This window comes from Lagenorhynchus albirostris, chromosome 16 (assembly GCF_949774975.1).
Source record: "Lagenorhynchus albirostris chromosome 16, mLagAlb1.1, whole genome shotgun sequence".
In the NCBI taxonomy this organism is placed as follows: domain Eukaryota; kingdom Metazoa; phylum Chordata; class Mammalia; order Artiodactyla; family Delphinidae; genus Lagenorhynchus; species Lagenorhynchus albirostris.
Window position 1 is genome coordinate 55,430,685 of NC_083110.1, and position 25,348 is coordinate 55,456,032.

The 25,348-nt window shown below is 38.0% G+C and overlaps 1 protein-coding gene across 2 annotated transcripts in view; it reads right to left on the minus strand.

The window, feature by feature from the left end:
- HPSE2 (heparanase 2 (inactive)) overlaps positions 1–25,348 on the minus strand; it is a 572,092-nt gene that overhangs the window by 515,971 nt on the left and 30,773 nt on the right. For both annotated transcript variants that reach the window (XM_060126534.1, XM_060126532.1), the window contains exon 3: positions 4,464–4,625. In XM_060126534.1, coding sequence (XP_059982517.1) covers positions 4,464–4,625 — 162 coding nt within the window. The remainder of the gene's footprint in view (positions 1–4,463; positions 4,626–25,348) is intronic.

The following is a 25,348-nucleotide window of genomic DNA, read 5'->3' on the forward strand; positions in this document are numbered from 1 at the left end:
TGAAAACAATCAAACACACACAACTACTTTATTTTTCCATTGATATGACATTTAGGGACAAATATCAGATCAGACACAGCTAAGGCTGAGAAAGGAGAGTGACTGCCAAGGGAGACAAAAGAATTTTTAGGGTGAAGGAAATGTTCTATATCTTGATGGGGATGACAGCTATATGACTCTATAATATATTAACCTGTCCAAATTTATTTATACTATAATGTAAATTACACCTCAATAAACCTGAATTCATAAAATTTAAAAATATGTATCTTTTGACCCAGACATCCACTTTCAGAAATCTCTTCTACAGAAATAAATGTGTAAATATGCATAGAAATTAATATACACTAATAGGGAAATGGTAAAATAAAGTATGTTACATTCAATACTATGGAATATAATGCAAATAATTAAACAGACCTGGATATAGTCCTTTGAGAACTGAAAGAATACTTATTTGGGCCCTTTGCTCAACTGAAGTTAGAAAGGTTGGCCACAACAAGGAAGTATGAGCCTCTTTTGCTCAATTCATTTACCACAGTAATACAATAAAGCTAACCACAAGAATCTCAGTATATTTTGGAATCTAATGACTGAAAGAAGAGGTACAAAACCATAAGTAGCAGACAATAACATAACAAGAGTCCTCATAAAGGAATTTTGGAAAGCATCTTGAGTAATGCCATCCATTTATAACGGCTATACGGTTCAGGCTACCTGGAAACAAGAGTTGACTAGATGACTTCACAACACAAATTTTTTAAAAGTTGACTTCATTACAGGATCATTCACTATGTTCTAATTACTATGCAGAATGCAGCACAAATATAATATTCCTTGCCTTCTGGGAGTTTATGTTCTAAAGAAAATCCTAGAAAGTGTATTGCCCCTTAAGGCTGGCTTTTAACTTTTTATTTTCTGTTTTTCATTTGATTATAGTACAGGCATCCGCCACAAAAGTTCAATTTATACCTCAAAAGAGGGGGGTTCGCCAGGGGAGGGGAGACAAATAACTAAATTCAAACCTATAAAGTTATTTAATAGATGTCCAAATTAACCCTTAAAAAGTAGTCTTTGAGTGAACTTACAATGTGTACACAGCAGAACATTTTCAACAAACTTACAGAGCATTATCACATTAAGAATCATGAGAGCACAAAGATACAGAAGACATGATCACTGTTCTTTCTTAAAGTCACCTACCAAACTCTCCCTTTCATTTATCACTCCTTGAGTAACATGCCCAGTGACATTTAATACTCTCAGATTCAAGAAGCTACAGGACAAGATTACATGCATGTGTTGGTGAGTCAGTGTAAAAAAGTGCAGTGTATTTAAAATAGTTCTATCATTGATGTTCTCCTGGAATTCCTCCATCACCTTCACATAACCTTAGAGTTTACTTCAAAAACCCTCCAGATTAGGTGAGGCTAACATTATTTCCAATACCGTGTAAATCATTCACATGAAGATATTAAGACATGTTTAATATTATGCAAAAATACAATCCATTTTTTAAAAAATATTATACAATAAGAACCACGTGTTTCCATTAACTGGGTTGTCACTAGAACTGTAGAGTTGTTTTCCTTTTATTAAATGTTCAGAAGATCCTCAAAGCTAGAATATTATTTGCCCTCATCTGAAGGATGGCTGTTTAAGAGAGATCACAAGCTAGAATGCAGAATATGAAGGCATACCTCTCACTTCAATGCTGACAGATCAGCTAAAGATGGAACACCTAAGAATGAGGGCTTGCTTGTGAGGTGAAGGGCAAGAGCCATCATTTTTAATAAGCTTTTAAGCAGCTGCCATTTCCATCACTTTATTAATTTCTTACTATACTGACATTTCAATCACTTTATTAATTTTTTTCCTCTACTGTTAACTTAGTTGTCCAATTTAAAAATAAAGACTATACCACTAACTGACCACTAACAGGAAACAATCATGATACACTGCTACACATATACATGAAATTCTGTAAATAATTGGGGAGAGGGGTTGAGGGGAGAGCAGAGACATTAAAAAGTGATCTCTGGGCTTCCCTGGTGGCGCAGTGGTTGAGAGTCCGCCTGCCGATGCAGGGGACACGGGTTCGTGCCCCGGTCCGGGAAGATCCCACATGCTCCGGAGCCTGCGCGTCCAGAGCCTGTGCTCCGCAACGGGAGAGGCCACAACAGTGAGAGGCCCGTGTACCGCAAAAAAAAAAAAAAAAAAAAAAAAAAAGTGATCTGTTTCTGAGATTTTGGAGGCCCAGTTTCCTCATCCTGTTCCCACATACTTTCATGGCAGACATTTCAAACATGCCAGAGTTATACAAAATAAGTAAAACATCACCAAGCAGAAATCCTAGGGTAGGTGTTCTGAACATGTTGGTAAAGAAAGTCACTTCATTTGAGAGGTCTCTGCCCCTTCAACCTCACCCTCCTTACCAATATACATTCATCACCGAAAAGGGAAATATTTACAGAAGTTAGTTTAGTTATGTTTAAATATTATGTTTAGCTGTCTGGAGACCATGTTCTCAAAATTTATACAAGAAATCAAGGATTAAACTTCATAACAATTAGAAAACTACACTGTGTAAAATCAAAGACTTAGTTAAAGGATAGTAAAATAGTTTTACCATTGTTGCTAAAATGAAATGACTCCATCTCTTCTCAACACCTGGCACCAAAACCTTTTGAACTTTCACGTAAACAACCCAGGGCACACCAAATGCTCTGTCTGCAGCAAGGTACCACCTCTGCAACAGGCATTTGGGTGAAAAATGTGGAAAATGCCTGAGGGCTCTTTGAAGCAGCTTGGGAGAAGTGAGAGCAGGAAAGAGGCTCTTCTCTAGGGTAAGTTTGTTTAGTAGAAAGTAAGCAAGTTGTCAGGGTAAAAGTTGACAATGTTGATTCCAACAGTTTGAACTGAGAATAAACATCCAAAGGGATTATGTTACTGAGAATTAGAAAAGATTCCATTGAACTCAATAGAGCACTTGTGTTTTCAAAGATAATATGCCTTCAAGCCACACTCTGGATGCACAGTTTAGGATTAGAATTACCCTAAGCTCTTTCTATGCCACATTAAAGAACACAGGGTCTGACATCTCTAATGTATGCCTAAAAATATTAGAATAAGGATAGCTTAAAATACTGCATTTCCAATAACTGAATTGGAAAATACTATATACATTTACTATTTGTACATTTGAGGTAGACTGAAGAAATTTGGAGAAAAATATGTTCTTCCCAAACATCTAAACTTAAATACAGTTTCACTAACCAATTTAGGATTTATTAGCCATAAATCACTTTTAAGTTTTCCTTCCTTAATGACCTATCAAAGAACAAAAAATAGTGCCTATACTTATGAAATCTATAATCCTCTTCTCTGCTCTCCAAAGCCACATTTAAATCTGGCTTTCATCTCATGCTGCTGAGTTTTCCACCAGGTACAGATGTGGAGTCAGAAGAGACTTGTGCTTTTTCAAAAGCAAGACAACCTGGTTGCTGGAAGCAACCTGGTGAAATGCCAGGAAGCCTGTAAAAAATTTTTAAATTTTCCTAACTTGGAGTTTACAAAAATAAGTGTGAGATGTTCATAGCCTGTCAGGCATTCCATCTTTTTATTTTTTTAATATTCATAAACAAGGGAAAACACACACTTTGATTTATTAAAATTTATTTGAATCAAGATAATGCAGATCTGCCTTGCATTCCCTTAAGAAAATGGAGGTAACTCAGACTGCTCTTCTTAGTTCATCCAAGTCCTACATGATTCTCACATTAGAGTGTGCTATTAGAATTTTTTTCCAAAGCTTGACAAAGGCATGCAACTCACATGCTCTTTACCAGCAAAGTCCGCAGCAGCCCTGCAAAAAGTTGTTTCTCCTTTGAGCTCTCACATATATTCATTTCCCTCCTAGAACCAAGGATGTAAAGGAGTATGGCTCAGTCTCATAGCCTCTTTGTTCTTAAAAAGTAAATCAAATTCCCTAGATATTTTCAAACTCCACCAAGAATACAGAACATTCTCAGCTCTGCCTGTGGATCATTATCTCTTTTACATTTCATCTTTATATTCACTGGGTTCACAGAAAGGGCATACACAGAAAGAGGAAAATAGCTGTTTCTTAGACACCAAATTTAGTAATTTTCTCAAATCTATTGGCACACATCTAAAAAGTCATATTTTTACAAGGCTTCATTAGGTTTTCATTGGTTCTCTCTTTTGAGAACACACATGCTGAACCGCCCATAACCTCAAGCCAAAATACATCTGCAAAATGTAATAAATATTTTATATGAATATAAGAGTCATCACAATTTTAAAAGGGATAAGTGGGAAAAGACAGACAGATGCAGCTCATCTGAATCCCACTTTAGTGTCTTCCAAGCATCAAGTTGCTAACTGATGGAGACCATCAATCTACAGTGCTCTAAGATTCCAGCCGACGCCAACAGCCTTACCTGTTAATACGAGATTACTGTAAGTATTGGAGAATTGCTCCTTTAGAAGAACCAGATGCATCTGAGCTGCCTTCTCCCGTTGGAGCTCCAGCATAACATCAGGGTGCTGGGCAATCTTGCAGCCTTTCTGTTTATCCAAGGCAACATCACTTCGAACAATGTCTAAGAAAAGAAAGAAAGAATACAGGCAGCAAAAAACAAAACAAAACAAAAGCCATATACACATCAAAGTCCTGTTGCACCCAATATGACAGAATTTATAAACTACCAGCGTTTTCATCAAAGTGAAGAGATTCAGAAATAATAAACCTGAAGGGTCTCCTACTTCATGATGCATCCTACAAGTTTCTCTGGTCATCTCCAAATTCTCTGGAGATTTCTGTTTCTTAGCTTTCTCTGACCTCATTTAAGATTCTCACTCCTCCATTCCCCTTCTCAGCTCACATCCAGGACTTATGTGCCTCCTGGTCCCCTTACTTAACATATTTTACCATGGAGAAAAATAACACGACCTTGCCTGAATACTAGTGACTATGAAGGTCATTCCCTCTACTTCAGGCTGTAGGACTGGGTGATAGCACCAGCATGTGTATTCAGGATACTTGGCCTGTTTTCAAATTTACCCCCCACCCAGCCCATTCAGCTCAAATGAAAGCTGCCATTCTGTGGTATAGCTGCTTAGGACTTCTACTGCTATTTTTCATGTACCTCTGAGTATATTCAGACTCATTAATTGCCCTTTAAATATATAAAGTATATAAAAGTATTTTGTGGGTCACTGAAGAAAGCAAGAGTAGGGCTAGAGTCACTTTGGAGAACTGCCTCTTTCCCAATTATTTTCCTATTAGTGATAGGCTGCCTTTCACACTTCAGTATGATTTTCACTCAAAGCATATGTATTCTCCAGAAAACAGCCCTTCTCAAAAACAAACATTCATCTAGAATGCTGCCCAAAAGCAGGGACCTTTTATGTCCTGAAGTAACTTGTTTATTTTAACAAATTAAAAGATAACTCAGCTGATTATCATAGGGACAAACGATATTAGCAGCAGCTATCGGAATGACAACTCTAGAAACTTTCAAGTTTTACGTAACAAACTGAAGGATTTTAGGGAAAAAAAGTGCTAAAAATAAAACAACTGCTCTGCCACTACTGACACCAACGGCTTTGGAAAAGAAAAACTAATGCCCATGTCAATGGTACCAATAGGAAAGTTTTGGCTCTTTAAGCAATATCAATGACACCTAAGAGAAAATAGGGCATGTGACATGCAGGGCTGATCATCACTCTGTGCAAAAGATTTTCAAACACATCAAAAGAGCCCTAAAAGAGAAGATCAGATATAAAAACAAACCCATGACAACTTCTTCTACCTTCTGAGCATTAGGATGTGTGGTTGACAAAGATTAGCCAGATGTAAGAATGGTCCTCACTCATTCTTAGATAAAAATAGAGGAGCTGGTTGGAAATAATGCAATATTTATGCCTAAACATATTTATACTAATTTCTAGGATGTAGGCAATAAGACGCACGCATTTAACAATCAAGTAAGTAATAATCTCATAGATTTTCTGAGCCTTGAATAAAAAATTAGAATAAATTTAAGAATACACGCTAGTTTATAAGATCATCAATAGAAGGTAAGAGGAATAATGAATACAGTATACATCTATTTAAGTTACACTCTGTAAAATTTTTTAAATACAGTATATCATTGAATTCTTCCAACCATCAATGAAAGCAGACGTTGTTGACTAGCTGACCCAAATCCTAAACACAATCCCTTCTCCTTTGCCTTGCTCTACTACAGAGACTGAAGAGCTAAAATATATAATTCCCCAGCTTTCCTTGAAGCAAAGAGTGGCCATGTAACATGCTTCTGGCCAATGAGCTGCAGGCACACATCACTAGTAGGACCTCCCTGGCCAAATTAAAAGACAGAACTTCACTAAGACCAGCTTTTTTTCCTTCAGCCCTTTAGTCCTTCCTATTCTTTATGCCTAAAACAGAAAGTTATAGTAGCCATTTTGTGACAATGAATCAGGAAGCAAGAGGGCAAAAGTCTTATGCACTAAGGATGGTGAACAGGAAGATGGGAAGAGCTTAAGTCCCCTAACGTCATTATTGAGCTACCATACTTGTGCTAGACTGCCTATCTTTTGTTTCTTGTTATGTAACATGAAAGCACTATTTGTATAAACCATTAACAGTCAGTCATGTATTTTTGAAATCCTAATCTGTTTTGTAATCCTAAATGATAATGAGTAATTTTATTACCCCTAATTTATATATGGAAAAACTGAGGTCCACAAAGCATAAGTGACCTGCTCAAGTTCACATATCATGGTCAGTCCCCAAATCCAGAATTTTCAAAGCCAAATCCACTGATCTTTCCAGAAGTTACTCCTATATAGAAACTCAAGAACTTAATAGTAAAGTATGGTAAACAGTAAAACTGAGGAAATAGAAAGAAAACCTTTTTATACTATACAGTAGCATACCACAGCTGATCTATCCAGAAAAGAAATATGGATGATACTTTCCCAAAAAAACATTACAAAACTCGTACCAAAATATACTCCAAAGAGGAAAAAGAGGTTTCAATTATCCTGATATCTTCTAATAGAAGTCTAATTCGAAGGGTAGAATATCTACTAAACTCTCTATTTCCTATCTAACAAATGTATTGTGCAGAAGGTAGAAGCAGCATAATTACAACTGATATCCTCAACGTCATTTAAGCCAGAACCTTGAAATAAAGTGAACAAATTACCTAATATTAAGAATAGTAAGAAAACAAAACAATGGGCATGGCCTAACAAACGTCATAGACTTTAAAAAGTACATTTCAACAATGTTTGGGGAAAACATAGATTTACAATATAGAATTTTTTATTGAGGTATAGTTGATTTACAATATTATATTAATTTCAGGTCTACAAAATAATGATTCAATATTTTTATAGATTATACTCCATTTAAAGTTATTATAAAATATTGGCTATATTCCCTGTGCTCTACAATATATCCTTGTGGCTTATCTATTTTATATATGTAGTCTGTAACTCTTAATCCCCATCCCTATTTTGCCCCTCCCCGCCTTCCCTCTACCTACTGATAACCACTAATTTGTTCTCTATATCTGTGTCATTTTGTTTTGTTATATTCATTCTTTTGTTTATTAGATTATTCTACATATAAGTGATAACATATAGTATTTGTCTTTCTCTGACTTATTTCACTAAGCATAATACTCTCCAGGTCCATCCATGTTGTTGCAAATGGCAGTATTTCATCTTTTTATGGCTGAGTAATATTCCACTCTTCTATCAACAGATGAATGGATAAAGATGTGATGTGATATACACACACACACACACACACACATATATATAATCTCACGTGTGACTGACCTCCTGTCGGTCATATGACTTATAAATATTTTTTTCCCATTCAGTAGATTGTCTTTTCATTTTCGCAATGGTTTCCTCTGCTGTGCAAAAGCTTTCTAAGTCCATTTGTTTAGTTTTGCTTTTGTTTCCCTTTATCTTAGGAGATAGATCCAAAACATATTGCCATGATTAATATCTAAGAGTGTTCTGCCTATGTTTTCTTCTAGGAGTTTTATGGTTTTCAATCTTACATTTAGGTCTTTAATCCATTTTGAATTTATTTTTGTATATGGTGTGAGAAAGTAGTCCAGTTTGATTCTTTTGCATGTAGCTGTCCAGTTTTCCCAGCACCACTTATTGAAGAGAGTGCTTTTCCCCATTGTATATTCTTGCTTTTTTTGTCATAGATTAATTGACCATAAATGTGTGGGTTTATTTCTGGGCTCTCTATTCTGTTCCATTGATCTGTGTGTCTGTTTTTCTGTAGGTACCATTCTGTTTTGATTACTGTAGCTTTGTAGTACAGTCTGAAGTCAGGGCATAATACCTCTGGATCTGTTCACCTTTCTCAACATTGCTTTGGCTGTTCAGGGTCTTTTGTGTTTCCATACAAATTTTAAAATTGTGTTCTAGTTCTGTGAAAAAAATGCCATTGATATTTTGATAGGGATTGCATTGAATATATAGATTGCCTGGGGTAGTATGGTCATTTTAACAATAATGATTCTTCCGATCCATGAACACATAATATCTTTTCATCTGTTTGTGTTATCTTCAATTTCTTACACCAGTGTCTTATAGTTTTCTGAGTACAGGTCTTAGGTAGGTTTCTTCCTAGGTATTTTATTCTTTTTGATGTGATTGTAAATGGGATTGCTTCCTTAGTTTCTGTTTCTGATAGTTCATTGTTATATAGAAATGCAAAGATATCTGTATATTAATTTTGTATCCTGTAACTTTACCAAATTCATTGATGAGCTCTAGTAGTTTTCTGGTGGTGTCTTTAGGATTTTCTACGTACAGTATCATGTCATCTGCAAACAGTGACAGTTTTACTTCTTCTTTTCCAATTTGGATTCCTTTTATTTCTCTTCCTTCTCTGATTGCTGTGGCTAGGACTTCCAAAACTATGTTGAACAGAAGTGGTGAGAGTATCTAGGCACGCTTCTGGCCCATACAAGTCGATATACAGAATTAACCATCACAGTGACATTCTGGAAAAGGCAAACCTATTGTGCAGTAATCAGATCAGTGATTGCAAGAGAAACGGAGATTATTGAACACAAAAAAGATATGAGGGAAGTTTGGGAGAGGTGATGGAATGTGCCATATTTTTATGTGGTAGTACTTACACGACCACATAGGTCTGTCAGAACTCATTGAATTTTACACATAAAATGGGTGAATTTCCTTATATGTAAGTATACCTCAATAAACATGAATTTTTTAAAAAAAATGGTGAGAGTAAACATCCTTGTCTTGTTCCTCATCTTAGAGGAAATGTGTTCAGCTTTTCACCATTGAACATGATGTTGGCTATGAGTTTGTCATAAATGGCCTTTACTGTGTTGAGGTATGCTCCCTCTATGCTCACTTTCCAGAGATTTTTTATCATAAATGGATGTTGAACTTTATCAAAGCATTTTGTGCATCTATTGAGATGACCATATGGCTTTTATCCTTCAATTTGTTAATGTAATGTATCACTTTGATTGATTTGCAAGTACTGAAAAATCCTTGCATCCCTGGGATAAATCCCACTTGATTATGGTGTATGATCCTTTAATATAATGTTGGATTCAGTTAGCTAATATTTTGTTGAGGACTTTTGCATCTATGTTCATACAGTTAACTATTGTAACTTTCTTTTTTTGTGGTTATTTTTGTCCAGTTTTGGTATCAGGGTGATGCTGGCCTCATAGAATAAGTTTGTAAGTGTTCCTCTCTCTGCAATTTTTTGGAATAGTTTCAGAAGGATGGGTTTTAACTCTTATTTAAATGTTTGGTAGAATTCACCTATGAAACCATCTGGTCTTGAACTTTTTATTACAATTCAATTTCATTACTGGTAATTGGTCTGTTTCGTATTTTCTATTTCTTCCTGATTCAGTTGGGAGATTGTACATTTCTAGAAATTTGTCCAGTTCTTCTAGGTTGCCCATTTTTTTCAGTGTATAATTGTTCATAGCAATCTTTTATGATCCTCTCTATTTCTGGGGTGTCAGTTGTAAACTTCTTTTCCATTGCTGGTTTTACTGATTTGGGCCCTCTCTCTTTTTTTCTTGATGAGTCTAGCTGAAAGTTCATCAATTTTGTTTATCTTTTCAAAGAACCAGCTCTTAGTTCCATTGAGCTTCTCTACTTTTTGTTGGTCTCTATTTCATTTATTTCTGCTCTGATCTTTATGATTTCTCTCCTTCAACTAAATTTGGGTTTTGTTTGTTCTTCTTTTTCTTGTTCCTTTAGGTGTAAGGTTAGTTTGTTTCTTTGAGATTTTTCTTCTTTCCTGAGGTAAAGCTTGAATCACTATAAACTTCCCTCTTAGAACTGCTTTTGTTATATCCCATTAATTTTGGAACACTTTTCATTTTCACTTGTCTCCAGGTATTTTTTTAATTTCTTCTTTGATTTCTTCAGTGATACATTGCTTGTCTAGTAGCATACTGTTTACCTTCCACGTTTGTGTGTTTCCCTTAACTACTTATAGTGGATATAGATGATTTTACTATTTTTGTCTTTTAATCTTCCCACTTGCTTTGTATGTCGTTGACTTACTACACTTACTATATATTTGCCTTTACCAGTGAATTTTTTCTTTTCGTAATTTTCATGTTTCTAGTTATGACCTTTTCTTTTTCACTTAAATTTAACAGCTTTGTAAAGTTGATTTTGTGGTGCTGAACCCTTTTAGCTTCTGCTTGTCTGTAAAACTTTTGATCTCTCCAAATCTGAATGAAACCCTTGACAGATAAGAGTATTCTTGGTTGCAGGTTCTTCCCTTTCATAATTTTAAATGTATCATGCCATGCCCTTCTGGCCTACAGAGTTTCTGCTGAAAATTCAGCTGACAGCCTTATGAGAGTTCCCTTGTATGTAACGTGTTGCTTTTCCCTTTTTGCTTTTAACAGTCTTTATTTACCTTTAATTTTTGCCATTCTAATTACAATGTGACTTGGTGTTGTCCTTTTGGGTTGATCCTGTTTGGGTCTCTCTGTGCTTCCTGGACCTGGATGTCTGTTTCCATTCCTAGGTTAGGGAAGTTTTCAGCTGTTAAGTCTTCAAATATGTTCTCTGCCCTTTTCTCTCTCTCTTCTCCTTCTGGGACCCTACAATGTGAATGTTAATACACTTGATGTTGTCTCAGAAGTCTCTTACACTGTCTTCTTTTTTTTTTCTTTTCTGTTCAGCTTCAATAATTTCCACTACCCTGTCTTCCAACTCACTAATCTGTTCCTCTGTATCATTTAAACTACTGTTGACTCCTTCTAGTGTATTTTTTACCTCAGTTATCGCATTCTTCATCCCTGTTTGGTTCGTCTTTATATTTTCTAACTCTTTGTTTAAAACTTCAAACTTCTCATACTATTGATCCATTCTTCTCCTGAGTTCTTTGACCATCTTTATAATCATTACCTTGAATTCTTTATTGGGTAGATTGCCTATCTCCACTTTACTTATTTCTTCTTCTGGGGTCTTATTTTCTTCTTTCATTTGGAACTTGTTCCTGTTGCCTCATCTTGCCTAATTTGCTGTGTTTTGGGGGTTTTGTTTTGTTTTGTTTTTTGTTTTTTTGCGGTATGTGGGCCTTTCACTGTTGTGGCCTCTCCCATAGTGGAGCACAGGCTCCAGACGTGCAGGCTCAATGGCCATGGCTCACGGGCCCAGCCTCTCCGCGGCACGTGGGATCTTCCCAGACCGGGGCACGAACCCATGTCCCCTGCACCAGTAGGTGGACTCTCAACCACTGTGCCACCAGGGAAGCCCTGCTGTTTTTATTTCTATATATCTGGTAGGTTGGTTACATTTCCCAGCCTTGGAGAAGTGGTCTTTTGTAGGAGGCATCCTATGCATCCCAGCAGCATACTCCCCTCTGGTCACCAGAACCATATGCTCTAGGCATGCCCCCTATGTGGGCCGCATGGGTCCTTCTGTTGTGGACGGCTGACCGCTGTGGGCAGTCTTGTAGGCATGGCTATCCACAGTTCAGTTGGTTGCCAGGCCCTGCCTTATGTGGAGGTTGCTAGCTGCTGGTTGAGGAGCTGGGTCACAAGGTGGCTGTCTGTGGAACCCTGGGGGGTCCTGGGGCTAGTGCTGGTTCACTGGTGGGCACAGCCAGGTTCTGGAGTTGGTGGCTGTGAGACCTGGGTTCCTGGATCTAGTGTGTCCTGCCAGTGGGTGGGGCTGGTTCCTGACACAACTGGCTGCAGGTTCTAGGGTGTCCCAAAGCTGGTGTTGGCCTGCTGATGAGTGGAGCTGGATCATGAAGTGGCTGGCTGAGGAGTCTAAGGTATCTCAGAGCTGCTGTTGGCCTGCTAGTGGGTGGGGCTGGGGTCCAGAGGATCCCAGGGCTGCTATCAGCCTGCTGGTTGACATGGTCAGGGCCCAGGGGGTCCAGAGGTGACTGGTGGCTTACTGATGGGCAGAGCCGACTCCTAGGATCTCTGGCTTCAGGGCCCTGGCATTGGTGCTGGCCCACTGGCGGGCAACCAGCTCCTGATGCAGCTGGCTAAGTCCAGGGTGTCCCAAAGCTTGTGGCCTGCTTGTGAGTGGGGCCAGATCCCAGGACAGCTGGCTGAGGGGCCTCAAGTGTCTCAGAGCAGGGGTTGGCTGCCTGGTAGGTAGGCTGGGACCTGGTACAGCAGGCTTCAAGGCTATGGTGGTCCTGAGACTGGTGTCCACCTGCTGATGGGTGGAGTTGGGGCTCAGGGGATCCTGAAGCTGGTGCTCACCCATCGGTGGGTGAAGCTGGGTCCTGGGACTAAAGCCAGCCGACTGGCAGGCAGAGCTGAGCTCTGGGGTCACCAGCTGAAAGGCCCAGGGGTCCTATAGCTGGTGTCAGCCCACTGATGGGTGGGGCAGAGGCCCTGGGAGTTTGGGGGCTAATGTTGGCTCACTGGTAGATGGAGCCATGTCCAAGATATCTGGCAGCAGGGCCCTGGAGGTCCGGGAGTTGGTATTGGCCCATTGGTGGGTGGGGCTGGTTGCAGGGTCCAGGGTGTCCCAAAGCTTATTCCAGCCTGCTGGTGGGTGGGCTGGGTCTTGCCACGCAGACTGCAAGGCTGCAGTGGCCCTGGGGCTGGTGTTGGCCCACTGATGGACAAAGCTTGGTCCCGGGGTCTCTGGCCTTTGCAGGGCCCTGGGTGTCCCAAGGTTAGTGCCTGCAACAGGGGTGTGTCAGGCCCAGTTCTCAGCCCTCTGGTGGACATGGCCTTGTCCCAGGGTGGCTGTGGGCTTAGGGGATCTTAAGGCAGCCTGCCTGCTGGTGGGTGGGGCTGTGTCCCTGCCCAGCTAGTTGCTTGGCCTGAGGCATTCCAGTACTGGTACCAATAGGCTGGGAGTGGGGCCAGGTCCCAGTGCTAATAAGCTAGAGGGAGAATTCCAAATTGGTGTTTGCCAGCACCAGTGTCCACATGGTATAACGAGCTCCCCAAAATGGCTTCTGCCAGTGTCTATGTACCCAGGGTGAGCTCCAGTTGCCTCCTGCCTCTCCAAGAGGCTCTCCAAGATGAGGAGGTGGGTCTGACCCAGCCTCCTTTCAAATTACTGTTTCTGCCCTAGGTCCTGGAAGGTGTGGGATATTGTGTGTGTCCTTTAAGAGTGGGGTTTCTATCTCCCACAGCCCTCTCAGTCTCCTGAAAGTAAGCCCTGCGGGCCGTCAAAGCCAAACATTCTGGGGGTTCATCTTCCCAGTACAGGACCCTCAGGCAAGGGCTCAGACTCATGGCTCCTTGGGAAGAACCTCTGAAATTTTATTTATCCTCCCCTTTATAGGTCACCCACCCAGGGGTATGGGTCTTGACCATACCACAACTCCACCCCTCCTGCCCATCTTATTGTGGTTCTTTCTTTATAGCTTTAGTTGCAGAAGATCTTTTCAGTTAGATTCTGGTCTTTCTCATCAATAGTTGCTCTGTAAATAGTTGTGATTTTGGTGTGTCCATGAGAGAAGGCGAGCTCAGGGTCTTCCACCATCTTGGTCAAACTCCCTATAGACTCTTTATTTAACCCTAATCTGTTTGAAATTGTATTAAAGACTAGATAAACACAAAGCAAGGACACTTATCAACGATGTACAAGGCCACAGGTCCAGGAAAAGAGTTAATATCATAGATAGTAGACTCAAAATTCAAAATTATCTTGGGACCCTAGAAACTAAGAGTGAAATCTCCAAAATGTAGGGTGAAGACATGAACACAAAGTACTGCATTTATACTGAAAGTTAATTACATAGATGGGAAGACCAAATCAGAAAGAAGTTTGAATATTTAAGATCTTATTAAGATCTGTAGGTTTTAGCTGAATATAAGCTTAACATAAGTCAGTGATATGCTACCAAATATGATATTACTGTAATCAGGATTAGTGCAATCAGACTAAATTAATAGAACTAGAATATACAGAATATAGGAGGTAACATGGCCACACTGCATTCTATGCCAGCCAAGGGCAGCATAGTGAAGAGTTGGAGTTAAACAAACCTAGGTTCAAATTCTGGCATAAAGGTCACTTGTTAGTTGCAAAAGTGACAGACAAAAGCACCTCTGTACGCCTCAATTTCTTCATCTACTGTTATTGTAGAGATGTAGAAGACTTAGCACTATGCATGCAACATAATAAGAGCTCTATAAAGGAGGTATTATTATTGTTATTAGTATGGTATTTGTGGTATTATTCACTTCCAGCTGTAATAGTCTCAGCAGTATATTAATCATTTGGAGTGCATCCAAAGAAAAGCACCAAGAGAGGAAATAATTTTATTTTTCAAATAGCTGAAAAAAACTGAGAGTGTTAACCTTGGCAAAGAAAAAGTAAAGAAGACCTGCTTTCATACATAAGAGACTTATTCTGTGTAAATCCAGAAAGCCAAACATTATAGGAATAACCAAAAGACATACTATTCAATTACACATAAGAAAACTGTAGCAACAGAAGTTGTCCTATAAGGAAAAGAGCTACTTGAGGATGGAGTTTCCTCATAAAACCTCCATACAGTTTTCCACAGTGGTTGCACCCATTTACATTCCCACCAAAGTGCAGAGGTTTCCCTTTCTCCACACCCTCACCAACAGTGTTATTTCTTGTTTTTTTTTATTATAGCCATTCTAACAGATATGAGGTGATATCTCATTGTGGTTTTGATTTGCATTTCCCTAATGATTAGTGATGTTAAGCATTTTATCATGTACCTGCTAGCCACCTGTACATCTTCTTTGGAAAAATGTCTCTTCAGATCTTCTGTCCATTTTTTGATCAGATTTTTGGGGGGTTTTCTGTTTGTTTGTTTGTTATAGAGTTATAAGAGTTCTTTATATATTTGGGATATTGACCCCTTATCGGATATATTTGCAAATATTTTGTCCCATTCAGTAAGTTGCCTTTTCATTTTGTTGATGCTTTCCTTTGCTGTGCAAGACAAAATTATTTTTAAGACAAGAAATATTACTGGAGACACATAGAGACAGATCATAGTGATAAAAGAGTCAATATATTAGGAAGATATAACAACCATAAATGTATATACAAATAACAAGTGAATTCCAAAATACATGGAGCAAAATCTGACTAAATTGCAAGGGGAATTTAACAATTATAGTTGGAGATTTCACTACTCTGCTCAGTATTTGATGGAACTACACAGAAAAACAGTAAGAGTATCAAAGGTATGAAAAATACTATCTACCAATTTGACCTACTGACATTTATAGAATATACCAAACTCCCTCATATCCCCCCCCACTGGCTTGTCCTATAATTTCCCTGATTTAGTCAACCATATATTTTCCTAATATTCTAGTCTCTGATCCCCACTCACTTTGTATTCCTCTCTCTCTCCCTTTCCCTTCAAGTCCTCCCATCATTTTTTTTAAAGCACTTCCTTACTTTCTAACACTGCAAGTGTTCCAGGATCACCTTGTATTTTCCCTGCTCCAGTTCTGGAATCATACACTTCTCCAAGAAGCCCTGGTTCCTTTTGAGAATAGTATTTAAAAATCAAGATCTGGGGCTTCCCTGGTAGCGCGATGGTTGAGAGTCCGCCTGTCAATGCAGGGGATGCGGGTTCGTGCCCCGGTCTGGGAAGATCCCGTATGCTGTAGAGCGGCTAGGCCCATGAGCCATGGCCACTGAGCCTGCGCATCCGTAGCCTGTGCTCCGCAACAGGAGAGGCCACAACAGTGAGAGGCCCGCGTACTGAAAAAAAAAAAATCAAGATCTGGGCACAACATGTGCTTGTTGCTATCGGGGTATCACTACTTCTAGGTCCTCTCAGTAGACACAGATAGGAGGTGTATATGTACATACTAACTGAAATATGCCCACATGTCTATATTTATTTCTGTATCTATCTATCTGTATAACCATTAAAAGGGGGAAAAAACGGAATACATTAGTTCATACTGACGTCTCCAAATCCAATCCAGTACCAAAGGGTTCATTCTAGAATTCCCATTTGCTTGTCATTTCTTTCTCTAATAGTGAGAAACCTGCTTGTCATCAATTATATTTACTTACTTGTTCAACAGCAGTAAAAAAAAAAATGCAGTTTCAGAATTGTTATTCCATACTCCTATGAAAAACAAATTTATCAACTACAGTACAGTGTTTCTGTTCAGTACTTTTTTCATTAGACTTCCAGAATTCAGTCAAAGTAAAGCATCTTATTTAAAATCCTTTCTTCTCTGAGCATTTAGTGTGGTTGTGTCATCCACTGTAACAGAATTAAGATTCACTTGTAAATCCACATTACATCTTTAGTTTCCCACCATCCTGGTTGATTATTTTAAATTTGAGGACAGTAAATTTCACTCTTTGTGGTGTAAAATTTCTATGAGTTTTGACAATTGCATAGAATCAAGTATCCATTAGCACATCACCACACAGAACAGTCTGATTACCCAAGAAGCTCCCTCATGCCACCCCTTCATTATCAATCCCTTTCTCCACTCTCACCCCTAGCAAACTGATCTGTTGTTTTTTGGTTTGGGGTTTGTGTCCCAAAACCAAAATAGCTTCGTTTTTTTCAGAATGTCGTATCAATGGAATCATGCAATATTTAGCCTTTGGGATAGGTCTCCATCCACTTAGCAAAATGCATTTAGGATTCATCCATGTTGCTGTGAATCAATAGTCCATTCTTCTTTAATGCTGAACAGTATTCCACTGAATGGATGTACCACTCTTTGTTTACCCATTCATCCATATATGGCTTTTTCTGTGAACATAAGTTTTCAATTGACTTGGGTAAATTTCTAAGAGCAAGACTAGAAGGTCATATGGTAAGTGTATGTTTCCCTTTATAGGAAATTGCCAAACTCTTTTCCAAGGTGCGTATACTAATTTGCACTCTCACCAGCAATGTATGAGAGTTCTTATTGTTCCACATCCTCAACAGCACTCGGTATTGTCAGCTTTGTTTGTTAGATATTCTAATAGATTTGCAGCGGTATCTCATTGTGGTTTTAATTTCCATTCCTCGATGATAATGATGTTGAACATATTTTCATATACTTACTTTCCATCCAAATATCTTCTCTGGTGAAGTATCTCTTCATATCTTTTGTCCATTTTGTAATTCAGTCTCTCATTTTTTTAATTTTAAGAGTTCTTTATAAGTTCTGGATGTAACTCTTTCATCAAACGTGTGATTTTTAAAAATATTTTCTTCCAGTCTGTGGCTTCACTTTTTCATTCTCTTTACAGGGTATTTCAGATTTCACAGAGCAAGTTTTGGATTTTGATAGTCTAATTTATGAATTTTTTTCTTTTATGGATCATACTTTCGATATTGTTATTTTAAAACTTTTCACTAATTCCAAAGCCACACAAATTTCTCCTACTTTTTCTTCTAGAAATTGTATAAGTTTTGTGTTTTATATTTAAGTATAGGATCAATTTTGAGTTAACTTCTGTATAAAGTACAAGATATATATCAAGGTTCATCTTTCGCAGAACTTCCAACTGTTCCAGTGCCATTTATTGAAAAGACTTCCTTTCTCTTGAATTGCCTTTGCATCTTTGTCAAAAATAAGTTGACAACATTTGTGTGCATCTATTTCTAAGCTCTCTATTCTGTTCCACTGATCTATGTGTTTTTCCTTTACCAATACCATACTCCCTTGATTACTATAGTTTTATAATAAATCTTGAAATCAGGTAATGTGAATCTTTCAACTTTGTTCTTCTTTTTCAGAATTTTTTTGCCTATTCTAATTCCTGTGTGTATCTGTGTGTATTAGAATATATATATACATATATTATATATATATATGTGTGTGTATAGATATATAGATATATAGATATATAAAGATGGAATGTAGATTTACAAATGAATCTATTACAATGAATGACACAACCACACTAAAGGCTTGGAAAAGAAAGCAGCTAAACTAAGTAGCTTTATTTTGACAAGAGATTATTTTATATATGTGTGTGTGTGTGTGTGTGTGTGTGTGTGTGTGTATATACATTCACACATACACCTATAGAAGAGTTTTCTTTGGTTTTCTATATTGAGTTAAATATATTGATCACATATTAGGGAGAACTGATGTCTTAACAACATTGAGTCCTCTAATCCACGAACGTGTTATCACTCTCTTCATTTATTTGACTTCTTTCACCTCTGTTTTATAGTTTTCAGCATAAATATTCTGCATATATTTTGTCAGATTTATACCTTTTGGTGCTATTATAAATGGTATTTTTGGGAATTTCAGATTCCGATGTTCATTCTACAGAAACATGATTCACTTCTGTACATTAACATGCTATCCTGCAGCCTTGGTAAACTCATTGTTAGTTCTAGGAATTATTTATCGATTCTTTGGGTTTTTCTAATGTAGATTATCATGTTATCTGCAAATAGAGACAGTTTTATGTCTACCTTTCCAAACTGCATGCCTTTTATTTCTTTGTCTTGCTTTATTGCACTATGTGCAAATATGATGTTGAATAGGAGTGGTGAGAGTGAACATCCTGCCTTCTTCTCAATCTCAGATGGATAATATTCCAGTCTTTCATTATTAAGAATGATGTTACTGTAGCATTTTTATAGATGCTTTTTATCAGGTTAGGGAAGTTCTTTACTCTTCCTAGTTTACCAAGAGCCTATATCATGAATGAATGTTAAATTTTATCAAATGCTTTCTCTACATACATTGAGATGATCAACGTGTTAAGTAAGTTAGACACCACACACACACACACACACACACACACACAGACACACACACACACAGCTTGTAGGAGTTTAGGAGTTTAAACTGCATTAAATTTATAAATTAATTTCAAGACAATTTCAAGATATTTAGTCTTCCTACCCATGACATTTTGCATCTCCATGTAAACCTTCTCTTATGTTTTTCAAAAAAGCTTTACAATATCCTCTATTTAAATTTGGTGCAACATTTCTTAAATATGTTCAAAGGTACTATGGCTTTTAATTTTATAAAGAGTACCATTTTTATCATATATTCTAATTTTTGTACCTAGTTTATAAAAATGCAAATGGTTTTGCTATATAGAGCTTGAATCCAGCAATCTTGATGAACTCTCTTATTATTTCTAGCCATCTGTGACTTGAAGTTTATGAATTCACTAGGTAAATAATTACACATCTGCTAATAAAAACAAGGTTGCTTCTTCCTTTTTAATTCGTATATATTTTATTTATTTACTTTTCTTATTTGTTGGAAGACACAGAACTCTTGCATTTCTGCTTACCTTACAATCAGAGACACTGGCTGCCTTTTTCCCAGGTTATCTTTTCAAAGATGTTTATATATTAAACAGTCTTAGAAGATAGAGATAGGGCCTCCCTTCAGAGCAAAGGGGAGGCATGCTTAATGTCCAATATAATAAAGATAATATTTCCCTCCAGAATAAAGGGCAGGCCTGTTACTTCTCACTATAAACGATTCAGGTTTCCTAATCTCAGGGTTATCCTCCTGTTATATAACCCACTGCATGTTCAAGTATCACCTAGCAGTCTTCCTGTTGTCCTATGGGAAATGGGACTCAAGAAAGCAATGCAAAACATTTGCTGATACTCTGGCCACTGCTATTGCTGTAAAAAATAAACCCCTTTGTGTCTGACACAGGAGTTTCATATCTTTTGCCAGCATCCATGAAACTGGCAGGCTACCTTGTTGGCTTGCAAGTAGCTTAAAACTTCAGAACCTTCAAAGTTCTTGACATTATTCTGCTGGCTAGAACCTCCAGCACAATGGTGACCTGCGGGCATTGTTGTCTTCTTCCTGATTTTAAAGAAAATGCTTCTAACACTTTACCATTAAGCATAACAATTGATTTAGATTCTTGGTGGATACTCTTTTTCACATTATGAGAAGTGGTTAAAAAAATTCCTAACCCACTTAACTTGGGAAACTGCTACCTTAGTGGCCTAAAAAGAGTTGAGACACAGCTCTCAAAAGTGGTTCTCATTAGAATCAAAAATAGGAAAGAAATCCCTAGGAGGGAGCTACTGAGATATCATGTAAGACAGTTCTTTATGTCCTGCCCTGCAGGACATTTTACATTCTTGGCCTCAACCAACAAGATACCAGTAGCATCCCTAGTCTCAGTGATTGAACCCCCCTTCCCCCACCAATTTTTTCAAATGTGCTCTAGAGCCAGGGTTGGTAGTCTTTTTCTATAAAGAGCCAGACAGCAAATATTTAGGTTTTGTGGACCATACAGCCTCTGTTGCAACTACTCAAGTCTGCTACTGTAATGCAAAAGCAGCCATAGACAATACATAAATAAATGGTCATGGCTGTGTTCCAATAAAACTTGACAAAAACAAGTGGTGGCTGTACTTTGCTGACTCCTGCTCTAGAGAAATGGATAGATCCCATCCCTCAAATTTCACAGATAAGGAAAATGGGGTCAGGGATGAAGTGATTTCTCCAGCATTTTGATTTCACAGCACTTTATATCAAGCAAAGATTAGAACCCAGGCCTCCTAACTACTGGTGCTCTTCCTACTAGGTCACCCAACAGAATAAATGACACTGTGGCAGAATCTGCCTCAGCAAGTATTTTTATCCATTTTTACTAAATGTATGCAAATATATATGGATACTTGGCAGATGTCCATGAATATTTAAGTCTCTGCTCCAGCTGTCTCCCTCCTCTGTGGTGTGCAGTGTTTCTCTAGTTTTACATCATTCCCAGATGAAAACACCATTGTTCCATTCCAAGAATGTTCATGAAAACATGCAATACAATTGGGTTGAAGGTTGAACCCAGAAGCAGAGACTTTCCACAATAACTCAGCATAAATCATTCATCTGCTAGATATTTCTAACTCTATCCTCACAGTATTGACCACAGCCCTGATTTTGCATCTGCACAACAGGGCTCATACCCAATCAACCTGGAGTCTATTTTCAAGTGAGAGTCCCTGCAGAACTGGATCTAATATTAATCTATACAAAATATAAGAATATATAACATCTACTTTTCATTCATCTGCAATTGCTAAGATTACATCCACAAAGATAGTTTGTTTGGCCTGATTGATTCTTAACAAAAGTGCTAAATAAATTGCCTCATGGAAGAACTATGTAATAATAAGTAGCTGTTAGCAGTGATACACACAGCTTGAAGTAAAGCAGTTGTTCTCAGAAAAGGACTGGGCTTAGACAAGAAGAGCAACATAATCAGCCTTGGCCAAAACCAAGACATTTTCTGGTTTACTCAATGTATCTGGGGCCATTTTTACCCTCACTTGGTATGACTCACATGTTGGGTAGAAGACTGGAGTACATGAACTAAAGTTCTTCCAACTCTAAGATTTAGTTAGTCTAATTCAGAAAAAGAAAAAAAAAAGGGAGAATGTTACATCCTGGAGAAACCCTCATAGAAGATGAACTCAGGCATGAAGAACAGACAGAAGTTAGATGTAGAAACAGAAGGGAGAGGTGCATGAAGAGATCAATGTAGCTCTGTACAAATGGGCTCCTCTTATCCTCCTCATATCCAAACAGTAAAACCCACTCAGAAGCTCTAAGGTTATCTCAATAACAAGAAGTGCCTGAAGAGATAACCTTCTAAGAAATGATTTAGAATTTACTGCACCAAAGCAGCAGTAATGATGCCAGTAAGAGCTAATGGTCTGGCATATTTGGTCACTGAGCAGTAATAATCTTAGATGGCAATTTCTGTTGGAATCTGATATATTCAAATCTTTTGAGCTAAATAAATGACAGGCAAGGACAGATGCCAACAATTACACTTAATGCATGCTTTCTGATGAAGAGAAGAAATATTTAGGCACTAGAATAGAGTCAGTAGCACTTGCCTTCATTCTGTGCCTGGAAAAACTAACTTAGCTTCTTTGAAAGTTGACCTCCCCCATGGTATGGGTAGACTAACTAGGACTAGAATGTTTATATCCTTGGCTTACATCATTTAGGTTTAAGTTCTCCAAAGGGTAATGTGTAATCCAAAGCTGCTAAATGTCAAAGTCAACCAAAAAACAAAACAGAATTCTAAAGAAATCAAAACAAAGGTTTAGACATCCGAACTTTTGATAAGGATTTGTCAAGCATCATCAGTTCCTTGCCTAACTTGGAAGCAAACCAAATTTCCTCATGTGGATGGCTTTGGAGCCTCCTAGTGGCAGCCACAGGGGACCTACAGAACTCGAGTCCTGGAAAGGACCAGGCTTTCAAGAAAGAGTGTTCATTATGTGTGTCGGTGATCAATTCACACAAACATATCAGCTTCTACAATGTGCTCTATATTAAACACCAGGAATGCAAAGATGAATAAATGTTGGTCCCTACCCTCATGGAACTCACAGCCTACTACGCAAACAAGTAAGAATAGAAATAACTCTGAAACAATGTAGTAAGCACTTATAATCTGCATAAATAGGGAAAGAGGATGAAGTCAGGAGTGTGTAATAAAGGGGAATGACTTCTTAGCCCAGTCTTGACTAAAGGATGAGTAGAAGTCTATCTGCTAGAGAATCCAAGTACATATATATTTTCATGCCTTTGCTAATTCCACTTCCTGTTTGGAATATTCCCCCTTTTCCACATATCATACTTAGAATACTAAGACTAGAGTACAGTAGGGTGGAAAGAAATCTGGAAAAAACAGGGTGAGACCAAACTTATAAGTGCCTTTAAAGTTCTAGCTTTATCTTCCAGAGTCTGAAGAGATGTCAGAGGCTCTGAATCAGAGAAATGACCTATTGAAGGTTATTCATGAGAATAACTCTGATAGCAGTATGAAAAATGTATTAGTAGAGCTGGGGAGCAGAGAGACTATTAATATGTCATAATATTCCAAGGGAAAGGTAAGGGCTGGCAGCACAGCAGTAGCAAGAAAGAGGATTCCAGAGTTAAAGACTACTATACCTATGTTAAAGACCTAAGTTAAAGACTACTATACCTGATGGCCAAGTGAATATGGGAGATTAGACTCAGAAAAGAACAAAAAATAGTTCAAAGTTTTCCTTAAGAGACAAGGTAGAGAGTGATGCCTTTAACCAAGGTACGGAACACAGGAGAAGTCAAGAGGATGAGTAATAATGAGGAACTTTAGTAAATTTTATTTGGGGTACAAATTAGATCTAATATCTGTTTAAGAAACACTAGGAAGTGTCTGCAAAACTCCTAACCCTGAAAAAATTATAACCATCTCAAAATAATCAAGAGTTATAACCACTATTAAAATGTTAATTGTTGTTATCTCTTAGTGATATAGGAAAAAGAACAATCACTTCCATTTTCATAAATAACATCCTGAAATTGATCCAGTCTCAGAAGATTAAACTCTCTCTAGACAATGAAAATTTTCTAGCAAAGGTGAACATCTAATTCCCCTTTACTTTTGTCCCCTTTGACTTATCCAAAAATATCCATCTTTCAAGGAACAACCTGAGTTCCACCTTTGCCACAAAGCCTTATCTTACTCCTTCAGACCTTACACATTAACCTATTAGGTTAACATATCTGAACTCTCATAGCACTTAGCATAGATAATATTCTACTACATTGTCCTTTATGATTTGCTGGAGTTTTAAGGTAATTTAGTTGTATTTCTCCAACTATATTTAAGTTCCTTAAGGAGTAAGGCACTGGCCTACTCCTGCTCTCAGCCAGAGGCCAACTAATCCTTATTCCAACTAATCACCTAATCCACCTCCCTTATATCTTACAAATGATAAAACTAGGCCCAGACAAGTTAAATAAGTTGGCCAGTGTTCACAAGTAGATCTCAGACTGAGGCCAGGTACCCAGAGTTCTATTTCCATAACATTTCTATGCTTTCAGATGCCCCATAAATACTTAGTGAGCTACTTGTGCTGTTATGCTTCCTTTTCTATGGGACATGTTTGCATCTTAATATTCAAATATCGAAAGATCCAAATTAATGATTATTTAACAGTGGAATTATAAGCCTCCTGAAAGGCAGCAAGGAAGATATTTGGAGACAGGGAGACATTCTGGGAAACTCAGAATCACATCACAAATTTCAGTATCCAGCCATGTTAGAATGACAGAAGCCAGATTAACCCTTCTTACCTTAAATAACTTTACAAAAGGACCAAGACACATGAAACAATGGTTTCAGACATGAAAACATAAAGCACAGGACAGTGATTCCTGAAGAAGGAAAAACAAACAAGGTGAGCCCTATCGTGCCTGATCTCACGACCTGGAGAGAGCTTTCAGGCTGTAGTACAGAAGGGGGAACCCAAACAGAACTCAGCAGTCTTCCTGAGTTGTTGAGACAGAGTTCAGAGCTAGGAGAGGCCAAGGCAACTAAAATTTACAGAACAGAGTAGAGGAGAGGAAGGAGCTACACAAAGAACATGAGCTCCAGAGATCTGCAGTGGAGTCTCCTGCCGTCCTTGCATATGTGAGAAACTACCAAGGCAAGGAGAAGAGCCACCAGGAAGGAGTAAGTAAAACAATCACCACAGTACACACAGGGCCAGGAATAATTCATGTTCTGGGCAGCCAGATTGAAAAGACCTCATAACACACAAGGCAGTAAGAAGGGTACAGATATAGAAAGTACTGCCTCAGAAAGGTATTGCCACAATAGAGAAGCCAAATTAGACATAGACTACCCTAACAAAACTTAGAAGAAAGCCTTGAAGAAAAATCAAACTGATCCCAAGGATCTTAACTTCATCTCTCAAAAAGACAAATAATATTTAAAGGAATATCAAAATATCCAGCATCCAACACTGTAAAATTTTAAATGTCTAACATCCAGTTTAAAACTACTATCATACAAAGAAACAAGAAAA